The sequence below is a fragment of the Mustela nivalis genome (assembly GCF_964662115.1).
Source record: "Mustela nivalis genome assembly, chromosome: 1".
Classification (NCBI taxonomy): Eukaryota; Metazoa; Chordata; class Mammalia; order Carnivora; family Mustelidae; genus Mustela; species Mustela nivalis.
This window is the reverse complement of record NC_139020.1, coordinates 190,825,519-190,839,161: the sequence shown is the minus strand read 5'-3', so window position 1 is coordinate 190,839,161 and position 13,643 is coordinate 190,825,519. Positions and strand designations below refer to the sequence as shown.

General features: G+C 37.0%; 1 protein-coding gene across 7 annotated transcripts in view; it reads right to left on the bottom strand.

Moving 5' to 3' along the window:
• Positions 1–13,643, bottom strand: part of DNAH12 (dynein axonemal heavy chain 12) — a 228,390-nt gene that overhangs the window by 95,859 nt on the left and 118,888 nt on the right. For all 7 annotated transcript variants that reach the window (XM_082738549.1, XM_082738550.1, XM_082738545.1 and 4 more), the window contains 6 exons: positions 10,325–10,463; positions 8,711–8,877; positions 5,517–5,772; positions 3,222–3,521; positions 2,302–2,480; positions 1,028–1,220 (listed from right to left, as the gene is read on the bottom strand). In XM_082738549.1, coding sequence (XP_082594675.1) covers positions 1,028–1,220; positions 2,302–2,480; positions 3,222–3,521; positions 5,517–5,772; positions 8,711–8,877; positions 10,325–10,463 — 1,234 coding nt within the window. The remainder of the gene's footprint in view (positions 1–1,027; positions 1,221–2,301; positions 2,481–3,221; positions 3,522–5,516; positions 5,773–8,710; positions 8,878–10,324; positions 10,464–13,643) is intronic.

Here is a 13,643-nt window from a genome sequence, read left to right as displayed (position 1 = left end):
AAATAACTAAAATTACAAATTTAAAAAGGGACATTACAACCCATGTCACAAAAATTAAAAAGGATTATGAGAGAACACTATTAACAATGGTATGCCAACAAATTGTATAACTTGGAATAAATTCTTAAAAACAAATTCTTAAAAACTAAATCTTTCTGTAAAGATTTAGTAACATGCCCAAGATAACTGAATCATACAAAGTAGAAATAAAACTGAGTTTGCCTAACTTTAAAGTCCATGTTCTTTCTACTAAAGAAGGCTGTTTTCTCTATCTATTGGTTTCAGTGGTAGAAATGTATAAAAAATTTCCCTCTAAAGTGAGAGGAGAAAAAGAAACACTGCAATTTTTCTACTATGTCTATGTAAACCTTTTAGATATCAGCTTGGATTCTACCATTTCCACCTGCAAGCAACCCATTCTTCATGCTAACTTTTAGGATGTAGAAATTTAGTACGTGAGGTGAGTACAAGTGAAAAAATCCAGCAATAGCTTTCTATTTTTCATTTCGGATCATCTCCTTTCTGGGTCCTGCAGAACCCTCAGCATGTGAGGACGAAGCCCCAGGCATGCACTCCAGTATTTTATTGGTTACTGGGAAAGCAACTTGGTCCCAAGAAAGCTATTAAGATTGGACAACATGAACATCATCATCATTGCCAGGGCTCATATGAAACAGTCTCTTGGAAAACATACATTTGTCTGAAACAAGACCTCCTTGAACTGAAATAAAGATAGAATCGGCAGCAGCAGTGGATAAGACAAGTTATAAATCCTGCTCTGCTGTGCATACCTTCCCTCAACTTCCATTTCCTCATCAGTAAAACCGAGAGGACCATCCATATTGCACTGAACTGTTTTATCTACAGAACAAGATAACGTATGAAAAGCTCTTGGGGGTCAGCACGCACAGTAACTGCTCATGGGTAACACTGTCCTCATCCCCAATGCATTCAGCATGCAGCTGTATGGCTTGGCTCTCTTCACGGCACTGATTATTTTAGACACTAGGGTTCATCCTAATTTTACCTTCAGATCCTCTCTCCACTCATTCATTCCATAGCTTTTAGAAACTTCTGGTTGGAAAATCTGCATTTTTGCCATAGATGTAGCCAGACGAGTTAAAGATTGACGACCACTGCCTCCAAGTCCAACAAGCAGAGCATTTCCACCAGACTGCTTTAGAATTCGACATATTCGTGATAAATGTTCCAATACATACCTATGAAATACCAATATTACTATTATACTTGAAAATATGAATGCAAGTGTATATTTACATGCAATTATTATTTTATATTCTTGGAAGGATGGACTTTGTTCTCCTGTATGTTATCCCAATTTTAACGGGGTAATCACCAAAAAGTGTGGTTTTTCAAAAGAATTTAGAATTGGATCATTTGATGCAAAGGAAAACTAAGACACAAATTTAGGAAATGTAATATACAAATTATAAATATAAGATGAAGTACTTATACTGGAAGCACATTCCTGCTTTTACTAAAAAGTCTTTTAATATTAGGCTTTATAGATGAAAAACAGAAAATCAGGTCTTTACAAAATTAGAAATTTCAGTAAAGACAGCCAGACTCACTAGTAATTAGGGAAATTAAAATTGGAGTCACAGTGGGATAACATTCCACTCACGTTTAGACTGGCAATACTTATCACACCCGGCAATTCTAAGTGTTGGCAAGGGTGAGGGACAATAGGAGCTCTTAAATAATCATTTCTGAAGACATTTCAACCAAATTTAGCAAAGTAGAAGGTGAAGATGGTATTGTTACACACCATGACACAATAATTCTACTTTTAGGAATATAGCCTACAGACATTCTAACACGTGTACCCAAAGAGACATGAGTATTCAAATCTTTTTTTGTAATTGCAAAAACCAGAAGTCCCCTAAAAGTCTGTCTCAGAAAAACAACTACATTGTGTTAGTAGCAAAAATTCTTTTTTTTTTTTTTGGTGACTCTCACAAACCACAAGAGAATAAAGTTGAAGAATACATGCAAAATAGAACTGTGCATATATATGTTTTGGAACATACATGATAGTAAAGTCCAAAGAAGCACGCGGGCTTCTTTTTACTACTGAGGATATGATGGGGACGCTGCAGTCGGAGAGGGTTGGCTAAACAAGGGGCTTCAAATAAACTGCTAATATTTTATGTCTTCAGCTAAGTGATCAGTACAGGGTTATTCACTACATTTTTCTTTATACTTTTTGGCACATTTTAAATATTTCACAGAAAAATTTTACAAATAGCAATTTCTACCATCAGTACCAAATGTAGGTACCTAAAAATGACAAGATTCATTCTTGTTTTGTGAGTTTGATTATACTCATCTAAGCATTGGTCCACAACATCACTAAAATGATGAATATTTGGAATTTCAACATAAACTCTTTCATCTCCTTCAAGGTCAGGATTCATATAATCACCAAACATGAGATTTCTCAAGTTCTCTTCAGTTATCTATGGAATAGAAATCAACAAGTTACAAAATTTATATTTTATAAATTTAAGAAAACGTTAAATAAAATTTTGTTTTGTCCAGGTTATAGGATGATTGTCAATTAAATAATTCTTTTAAACATTAAGATAGTAGACAATATATTGTAAAATTAATACCTGAAGTTACATTGTATCCACCAAAAATAAAAAGAACAGAAATTTTTCTGTCCTATAAATTTCCCCTCCAGGGACTGGAAAAGTCATTCTGAGTGAGTAGTTACTAAGGGATGGTCACCGTGTTAAGCACTTTTCACTCATTATATCATTCAATCCCTATCATATACGGTTTTATTCTTTTTTAAAAAGATTTTATTTATTTATTTGAGAATGAGATAGCAACAGTGAGAGCAAGTGGGAGGGTGTGGGGGGTGGAGAGAGACAAGCAAACTGCGCTGAGGGCAGAGCCCAACTTGGGGCTGATCTCAGGACCAGAGATCATGACCTGAGCCAAAATCAAGAGTGGGGTTGCTCAACCACTGAGCCACCCGGGCGCCCCATGGTTTTATTCTTTAAATAACTTCTGCATTACCTACATAATTTCTCTGAAGACAAATCTTCTCAAAATAAATACCTATCGATGTGGAAAGTTAAAAAAAAATATGATTGTTATGAAACAACTGTATTTTTTAAAAGATAAGTCGATTGTAATAACCCATGCTATTGTGCCATTTTAATTTGTTTAGAATCCCTAAATATACTCACTGGGGTGTTCTCCTTCCTCAAATGTGAAAAGATACCATCAAATGATTCTTTAAAATGGTCCTTTACCACAGCTTTGATTAAATCGAACAGCCAGTATCGATCATGGTCATTAACGAGGCGGTCGTAAAACACACGTAGAACCTCGTGCACGAAGAGGCGGATCATGGTGTGCTTGCTCTGCACAGCCTCCTTCTCAATCAGTAAGCAGCCCTGGATGACGCGGGAAAAATCCCGCAAGTTGAAAGTGTAATGAGACTTCGTGGGAGTGGGCAAAAGATTTTCCATGGATCGTTTATATATCTGAATAAGAAAAAAGCAAGAAAGCAAAAATAAAATGATTATAATAAGCAAAGTCATGTAACAAACAGTATCTTCTATACAATAATTAATTTATCAGATTATATTGGTTTGGAAAATTGTATAGTACCAAGTCTAGCATGACATTTAGCTTTTTATTTTGGTTTATAAGAGACATTATGAAGTTGAGGGAACTTAAAATTACCAGATTCCATCCAAGCCCCAAAAGGGACAATGCTTTTATCTCCCAGTTATTATAGTTTTCCATTTAATGTTGAATGACCTGGGATTAAGTAATCAGCAAAAACTTTAGTAGAAAGTGAAACCAAGATAACTCATTCAGAAGCATTCCAAATGAAGGGGTGGATGAAACAATTTCCTTTTGACTACCCTTGACTTAAATTGATGTATTTCCTTCCTTCCCTTCACTCCTATTTTCTCTTTGCCACTTCTTCATTTTACTTGGCTATCATACAGAAATAAAATACGATTTTACTATATGCTGAATTTACCAAATAAAGTTTAATGTTTAAAGGAAGGTAAATTAAATCTTCTATAATATAGCCCCCCTGCAAAAAGAAACAAAACCCAAGTGAAATTATTTTTTATTTATCTGTGTCCTATGATTCATCCCCCTCCCCCACCCATAGCTTCCACATGGTGGGTCTCAAATACTTCAAAGAAAAAAAAAGTCCTTTCTGATCCCATTCTGCCTGGCCAACTCCCTTCTTTTTCCAGGAGATACCCAAAATACATAAATCATATATTTTTTAAAGACTTTATTTATTTATTTGACAGAGGGCGATCACAAGTAGGCAGAGAGGCAGGCAGAGACAGAGTAAGGGAAGCAGGCCCCCTGCTAAGCAGAGAGCCGATGTGGGACTCGATCCTAGGACCCTGAGATCATGACCTGAGCCGAAGGCAGCGGCTTAACCCACTGAGCCACCCAGGCACCCGCATAAATCATATTTAATAAATAGAAGCACTTTTCTGGTATCAAAATAAGTATTGTAATTTGAACGCACTATTACTTTGCTCATAGTTTCTCTATTTTAACAGCACAAATTTTCTCTTTTTAACAGCACAAACAGAACAAGGGGGGACACTTTAGACAGACACAGTGCTCTTAGAAACCAATGGGATGAGTCTAGGAATTTTTGTTCTTCTTGTGGCACTGATCCCACAGTGAACCCACTTCATCAAGGGCTCCAGAAAAGCTTAGTTTAGTAACACCATCATTCACTTACCTTAGATACAGTTTTTCCTTTTACCATTAGTGATGAGGCTAGCTCTGGCCTCCGAGACCTGGCAGATAACACACCCTGAATAAGACAAAGCCATTGGGCCATCTTGTGTTCTGTTCCCACCCCTCTATTTCTAATTTCACTGCTACTCCTAAATTATCTGGTATGGCTTTAAAAAAAAGTATGTATTCATAAGCTGCAGAAGTTTGTTTGTTTATTTCTTTCTTTCTTCCCTCCTTTCTTTCGTAGACTCCACACCCAACGTGGGGCTCAAGCTTATGACCCCAGGATCAAGAGTCACATGTTCTACCAAGTAAGCCAGCCAGAAGACCCTTTCTCTTTTTAAAGACAAACATGAAGAATGGAAGGAGAGAGACAATTAATGAACACCAGGAGAGAAACCTAACAATTAGGAAAACCCTTACAGTGTGGCAGATACTGACTCTACATGATTTCCTTGGAACTACACTGTGAAATAGGTGCTATCTCTCATTTTAATGGTTAAAAAACTGAGTTTCTGGAAGGTCAAATTACTTTCTCTAGGCCACCTGGCTAGGAAATAGCAGTCAAGGTTCAAACCCAGTTAGAGTTCTTGATTTCAAAGCCCATGATCTTCTGTTCTCACACCTTCTTAACAGCTTCTCTGACACTGAAGACCAAAATAAATGGCTAAGGGGAAAAAATGATTAAAAAACAAAAAAGAACGGGAAAAATGTGCAATAGTAAAATATTTTGTATCACAGTATTTGCTCACCTCCATTGTCCCACTGACAATCTGGTTCCCAACTGAGAAGTACTCTGGAGGAAATTCATGAGTCCTCAGGTAGAATGTTACAATTGATGAGAAGATTCGGACCATAGTTTCATCACTGAAGGTATTAATAGAGCAGATGTTGAAATGTCGAATAAACCGGGGAGTGACTGGATTTCTTCCACCACCTGGAGGGCCCATGGCAGCAATCAGCTGGATGTCAACCAGGGTGATCTTACTTGTGTCCTTAAGGTCATACCTCGAAAGCACATAAAAATATCAAAGCCATTAGTTATAAGCCAATAGGATGGGATGAATTGTAGAACTGCCTAGAAACTTAATCTGATTTTAGCTTCTCTAAAAGAAAGAGTCTGAGAAAATGCTTAGAATAGAAAAATTAAAAATATATTTTATTTTTTTAAATTGAGGTATAATTGATGTAAGATTAGTTTTGGGTATATAACATAATGACTCGATATTTGTGTGTGAAAAGATCATCACAGTAATTCCACTTCACATCTATCACCTTACATAGTGACAAAATTTTCTTCTTTTGATGAGAACTTTCAAAATTCACTCTCCTAGATACGTTTTTTTAAAGATTTTATTTATTTATTTGACAGACAGAGATCACAAGTGGGCTGAGAAACAGGCAGAGATAAAGGAGGAAGCAGGCTCCCTGCCGAGCAGAGAGCCCAATGCAGGGCTCGATCCCAGGACCCTGGGATCATGACCTGAGCCGAAGGCAGAGGCTTTAACCCACTGAGCCACCCAGGCGCCCCTCCTAGATACTTCTGAATATGCAATATAGTATTAACTGTAACCACCATGTTGTACACTACATCGCTATGGCTTATTCGTTTTGAATTGGAAATTTATACCATTTGACCCCCTTCACCTATTTTACCCACCCCCCAGCCCCTGCCTCAGGCAGTCACCAGTCTGGGGACAGGACGTTTTTCGATTTTGGTGGGGATTTTTTTTTTTTTTTTACGGGGTGAGGGGTGGAGAATGGAGAGGAGAGAGAGAATCTTAAGCAGGCTCCACACTAGGTGTGGGGCTCAGTCTCACAACCCGGAGATCATGACCTGACCTGAAATCAAGAGTCAGATGTTTAACTGCTTGAGCCACTCAGGTGCCCCTGGACAGAACGTTTTTTAAAGTGGCACTCTTATTTCTCTTTCCAGTGACACTAAGTCTGTTGCTCAAATTCTGGGCATCTAGAATGTCCCTTCCTTTTGCCCTTCCCATTCTTTCCTACACTTCTTTCCAACTTGACTTTCTGCTTGTTCTCTCCTCACTCCAAATCCAGAAGCGTGGATGAGAGATTATTCCTGTTTGTAGCTGATAATAGGTAGGTGGACCACATGTCCCATTTTGCCTAGGACAATTCTCCTGGGCTTGTCCAATAATTATTATTACTAATAATTACTGGAGTAATTATTAGTAATACTCCTCTTTTATGTTCATAATTGTTCTAGTTCAAAACAATCATACAGTCATACTACTTACAGTGAAGTCCTGATTTTATTTTTACATCTCAGATCGCCAGAGCACGTAAAAATGTCTAAATAGTATCTATAACACTTTTGTTAAAAAGAGACCCAATGGGGCACAACAAAGCTTCAAAGAAATTTTAATGAGAAAGAAATATATAGGGACATCTGCCTTCAGCTCAGGTCATGATCACAGGGTTCCTGGATTGAGCCCCATGTCAGGACCCCTGCTCAGCAAGAAGTCTGCTTCTCCTTCTCCCTCTGCCTCTCTCAAATAAATAATTAAAAATTTAAAAAGAAAGTAAGAAATATATAAATGGCTCAATTTAGCTGGAACCACTAAGATCAAAAATGTGCTTATTACTGATAGGCCATTAAGTCTTTTAACACTGAAGTTCTTACAAAAAGGGGGCAGGAGACATGGGAGAAATCTATATAGTCAATCTTTACCAGTACCTCTAACAGAAAGTATGAAAATATGACCTGGTTTTGGGCAATAATCTTAATAACTTTCAGAGGGAGCTTGTTAAATAAATTATGGCAGGATCCACACAATTAAATTATATTAGAAGCTTACAAAATAAAAAAATAAAAAGCCAATAGAATGAGATAAACAATATGGACAGGTACAAATAAGTCATAAAACATTGTGTAATAGGAGTCTACTTTTTTAAATAAAAATATGTTTGTATAGAAAAAAAAAACCTTGACAGAATAGGGAATACACTATTAACAGTAGTTATCTCCTGAAGGCAGGAGTCCCAGGTATAATAAAGTAATAACAAAAGTAATAACAAAAATTATTTCTGAAATATGACTTAGCTTCAAAATTAGTCTACTCTTACCTTAGATTAAAAAAAATCATGTATACTAGGGAGTAGAAAAGTATATATAAGAGGAGGAAATGAAGAATTACTAAATCCTAACTAAAAGATACAATATCTTACATGTTGGTAACTAATTATAGTGTCATAACAATGGGATGGAGGGTGGGTGCCTAGGTGGCTCATTCAGTTCAGTATCCACTCTTGATTTTGGTTTAGGTCATGATCTCTTGGGTCATGAGATCTGGCCCTGCACTGGACTCTGCACTCAGCATAGAGTCTTGTTTAAGATTCTCTCCCTCTACTTCTCCCCCATCACAGCACATGTATACATTCTTTCTCTAAAATAAGTAAATCTTTACAAAAAAAATGGGAATGAAGGGAGAGGAAGAGTTATCTATGGAATTGATGTCAAAACCAAGCTATCTCAAGGGTACAGTACTCCCGAATAGTCACAGAAAATACAGAGAATTTAAAATGGCAGAAACATAGAATGCTGATTATGATTATGGTTGAAGCCTACCCACAAGTTCTCAACTCTGGGAGAATAGTACTTTGAAAGATATAATCGGTAAGTTATTTTCAAGGATTGAAAGTAATAGTTGAAAAGGAAAGAACTTATTCCATTATTGGATAAATTCATTTCTTATACTGGGTTATTCACCCCAGTAATCTAACTCACACATTCACAGGAAAGAATGTCATAAAAAAGTACAGAAAAGTCTTCCAAAAATTTCTATATAAGAAAATCTGAATAACCATTTTCTTCTATCAGTACCTTGAAAAAATGTATTACTTTGATGTGAGAAACTAAAATTGAAAAAGAGGACAAAAATGATTTCAGCATGGCTAATTAAAACTCCAGTTAAATAGTTACCAGTGCCCACAGTCAAAAAATTGTCGTAGCAATTCAATAGGAGGTTGAGCTCCATATTTCTCCAATGCAGGCATATTCATGTCATCTATAAAAATTACACACTTCTTTCCCATTGGTGGTCCAAAAACTCCTTTGCGTCTTTTATCCAGTCTAGCCATAATAATATTCTAAAATATAAAGAAGAAGAAGAAGAATATTTAAAGCCATTCTAAACACCAGGAGAAAAAGAATTTACAGTCTATATAAGGAAATAATGTCAGGAAGCATTATGTGTGTGTTTACATTTACTCATTTTTAGGGTGATATCAAACCTTTTATTCAATATCAAAGAGCATTTATTGAAATCCTTTTATGCACTCAGAATTGTTATATACAGGGGTGCCTGGGTGTCTGTCTTCAGCTCATATCAGGATCCCAGGGTCTGGGGATTGAACCTTATGTTGAGCTCCCTGCTCAGCAGGGAGCCTGCTTCTCCCTCTCCCTCTGCCCCTCTCTGCACTCATGCACATGCTCTAATAAAAAAAATTCCTTAAAAAATTATTATATACATGCATATTTATATTGCATACAAACACAAAATATTTTCCTTGTTGGATACCCCAACATCTCTATTAACTTTAACTTACTCAACATCTAAAAACCCTGATCTAAATTTGTCAGATTTTGAAATTAAGGGAATTCTATAGGCTTAAAAAACCAGAAATGAGCCCCATAATTCAGGTGAGAATGGACATGAATTTAGGCATGGATGATTAGAATAGTAACTAGAAAAGGTCTCACGCAGAACTTTCAAGTTGGCACAAAGAAGGGCATGAACAACCACATGATTCCTGTCACATAAGGTCATACAACAGTCCATGGCTTCAAAGACCTTTCATGGACAGAGAGTCAGTAAGCAGCAAATGTCCTGAAGGATCGTCTAGGAGAATCTAGAACAATTGAAAGTTCTCACTCTTTTTCTACCCACCCCCCAGTCTCTTCTCCAGTTAAGAAAGCAACTGTGGCTTCTTCTTGGGCTTATAAAAAAGATGACAAAGCTCAATAATCCAGTATTAATGCAAAAATGTTCCCTTGAATGGGTTCCAACATTACATGCTCTTGGAAATTGTCAGTTAATTGGTGTGTCTTTTATCCTTTGTTTTTTTAAATAGATATGTTTAAAATATACCTCAGGAATTTAATGAATACAAATGGGAACATAAGATTTTTTAAATGTTCTCTTGAACTTTTGTCCTTAAAACTTTTCTTTAAAGATTTTATTTATTTATTTATTTGACAGAGAGAGAGAGACAGCAAGAGAGGGAACACAAGCAGGGGGAGTGGGAGAGGGAGAAGCAGACTTCCTGCTGAGCAGGGAGCCTGATGCGGGGCTCGATTCCAGGACCCCAGGATCGTGACCCAAGCCGAAGGCAGACACCTAACAATTGAACCACCCAGGCTCCCTGTCCTTAAAACTTGTTATAATGCCAAAAACAAAGGTTCTGAAATTTCATTTAAACTTACAGAAGACTTACACAGCTGCTTATTTAATATATAAATTTTAAACACTAATCAAATAAGGCAAAAAAACCAAAAAAGTTAATTATGGACCCATGTTTCTGGCTTTAAACTAACCTGAACCTGGTTGGCACTGGTCCGTGCAGAGAAATTAACATAAAAAGGGAAATACTGGTCCTTTTCCAAGTGATTCATTAGTTTGTCCTTCACATACACTGATTTTCCTGTACCCGTCGGACCCACGAAAAGCAGTGGCCTTTATGAAAACAATGAACATATCATTAAAAAAGAGAAAAAGCCAGAATACCATTTCTACTACAGAAGGATGAAATTTGTTGAAAACTGAAGTAATGAAATCACCTTCATCTAAAGATTCACATTTTAATCTACCACTGTTATTTCATGTGAGACCGGTGAAAGTGACAATTGGCACACACTTTTGCTTCCTTTTACTGAGACTTTAGTAGTAACAAACTATTATCTGGACAGATGTAACATTTCTATACTCCAAAAACACTCATAAGCGAGTAATAACATGTTTTGCTTTTCAGCAAAGAAAGCTAAAGTTTGTCTCCTTAGAAAAGCAATGTATTCACACTTTTTATTTGGAGGTAGAGGCAAGAGGGTGCAGTGCGGAAGAGACAAAAAAGATGAGATTAAGACCAGTTTAGGCCGTTTCAGAGTTACCAAAAACTAGGTGACAGTGAAGTCTAAAGCTAATAGTTATATTATACATGTTGATAGAACTTTAGAATCTAAAATAGCATTTTAGAATGGCCTTTAGAATCATTTGTCCAAAAGCAAACTCTAAGGAATTCTCCATTCAGTGGGGCCTCAAGGCAGGGCTTCTCATTCCTTTTTTTTTTTTTTTTTTTTTAAGATTTTATTTATTTATTCGACAGAGATCACAAGGAGGCAGAGAAGCAGGCAGAGAAAGAGGAGGAAGCAGGCTCCCCACCAAGCAGAGAGCCCAATGCGGGGCTGGATCCCAGGACCCTGGGATCATGACCTGAGCCGAAGGCAGAGGCTTTAACCCACTGAGCAACCCAGGCGCCCCAGGGCTTCTCATTCTTGAATGATCATAATTAATTTAAAAAGGAAAAAAATCCTCTGAATTTACGATCACAGAACTCTGGGGAATTCCAGTTTAGAAATACTGTTTACTGATTAAAAATGTAATACTGACCCTTTAATGGATAACTTGGCATCACCCAATACACAAAGACAACACAAGTACTGGAGCTAAAACTGAGCACCAGAGGTCATCTAAGTGACCCAAATTATGGTAATACTAATTTTAAAAATTATCATCGAAGTACAAACATAAAATTAAAGTTCTTTTAGAACTACAGTGGCCCCTGAAAGTTCACCTACATGTTTCAGTCTGATTAACAGTTGCCTTATGGAAAGTTACTTATTTAAAAAATTTTTAAAATAAAATACTATGCTGAACTGGGGGCCCAGGGACCAATAGAAGAAATTTTTAGACAGTGTTCAGAGAACGGGCAAACTTGGATGACAAAGGGTTATATACTTACTTTTACTATCTTAACTAAAATGGAGCAATTGTATCAATTGTACCTGTGTCTTTGTCATTAATAGAAATCACAGATATTATTCTAAATATTACAATGGTTACAGATATCTCAAAAATATCACTTACACTTATTATTCCTTTGAAATTACGATAGGCATCAGACCCACTCATAGACTGTATTAAGGTGTCAGTAAAGCAGCATATGTATTACTACCATAGCTCAAATCTGTTAATCAAGTCAAAAAATGGGCAGAAGACATGAACAGACACTTCTCCAAAGACATACAAATGGTTAACAGACACATGAAAAAATGTTCAACATCATTAGCAATCAAAATGTTCAACATCATTAGCCATCAGGAAAATTCAAATCAAAACCACACTGAGATACCTTACCTTACCCCAGTTAGAATATAGCCAAAATTGACAAGGTAAGAAACAACAAATGTTGGAGAGAATGTGGAGAAAGGGGAACCCTCTTACATTAATGGTGGAAACGCAAGTTGGTACAGCCACTTTGGAAAATAGTGTGGAGATTCCTCAAAAAGTTAAAAATAGAGCTACCCTATGACCCAGAAACTGCACTACTGGATATTTATCCCAAAGATATAGATGCAGTGAAAAGGGGCACATGAACCCTAATGTTCATAGCAGCAATATCCACAACAGCCAAACTGTGGAAAGAGCTAAGGTGCCCTTCAACAGAAAGAATGGATAAAGAAGATGTGGACCATATACACAATGGAATATTACTCAGCCATCAGAAAGGATGAATACCCAACTTTTGCATCAGCATGGACAGAAATGGAGGAGATTATGCTGAGTGAAATAAGTGAAGCAGAGAAAGTCAATTATCATATGGTTTCACTTATTTGTAGAACATAAGGAATAGCGTGGAGGACATTAGGAGAAGGAAGGGAAAAATGAAGGGAGGGGGAAACCAGAGCGGGGAGATGAGCCATGAGAGACTATGGGGTGGGAGGATGGCGAGCCTCGTGGTGGGTACCAAGGAGGGCACAGATTGCATGGACCACTGGGTGTTAACACACAAACAATGAATCATGGACACTACATCAAAAAACCAATGATGTACCATATGGTGACTAACATAACACAATAAAAAAAATGGAAGAAAAATGTGTTTAATATTTTAATGTATTTCAATAAGTCCTTTCTTTTGTAACTATTTGTATGTATTCATTTAAAAGCATTATTCTAAAAAATTTTTAAAAAATTTTTAAAAAGCATTATTCTGGCAAATGGTTCATGGCACAGAACCATTGCAAATTCTCAGAATATGCAAGTCCATTCCTTGTCTTTTTCTTTTCAATATTAGCCTCGAAATGAAAAAATGTAAAAATAAGCACTGAGTAATGTACAGAACTGCTGAATAGCTATACTGCACACAGGGAAACTAATATAACACTGTATGGTAACTACACTGGATTTAAAGTAGTTTTTTTTTTTTTAAAAGATTTTATTTATTGATTTGTCAGAGAGAGAGAGCAAGCACAGGCAGAGTGGCAGGCAGAGTCAGAGGGAGAGGCAGGCTCCCCGCGGAGCAAGGAGCCCGTTGTGGGACTCGATCCCAGGACGCCGGGATCATGACCCGAGCCGAAGGCAGCTGCTCAACCAACTGAGCCACCCAGGTGTCCCGGTTTTTTTTTTTTTTTTAATGTGTGTGTGTGTGTTTTATTAAACAAGATAAAATTGTCAGAAAATTCACTAAGAAACAGGTTCTTCTTATTTCTAATATTTATTTATTACTTATTTGACAGAACGAGAGCGCACAACCATGGGGGGGCAGCAGAGGGAGAGGGAGAAGAGCAGGGAGGTTGATGCAGGGCTTGATCCCAGGGCCCTGGGCTCCTGACCTGAGCCAAAGGCAGCTGCTTAACT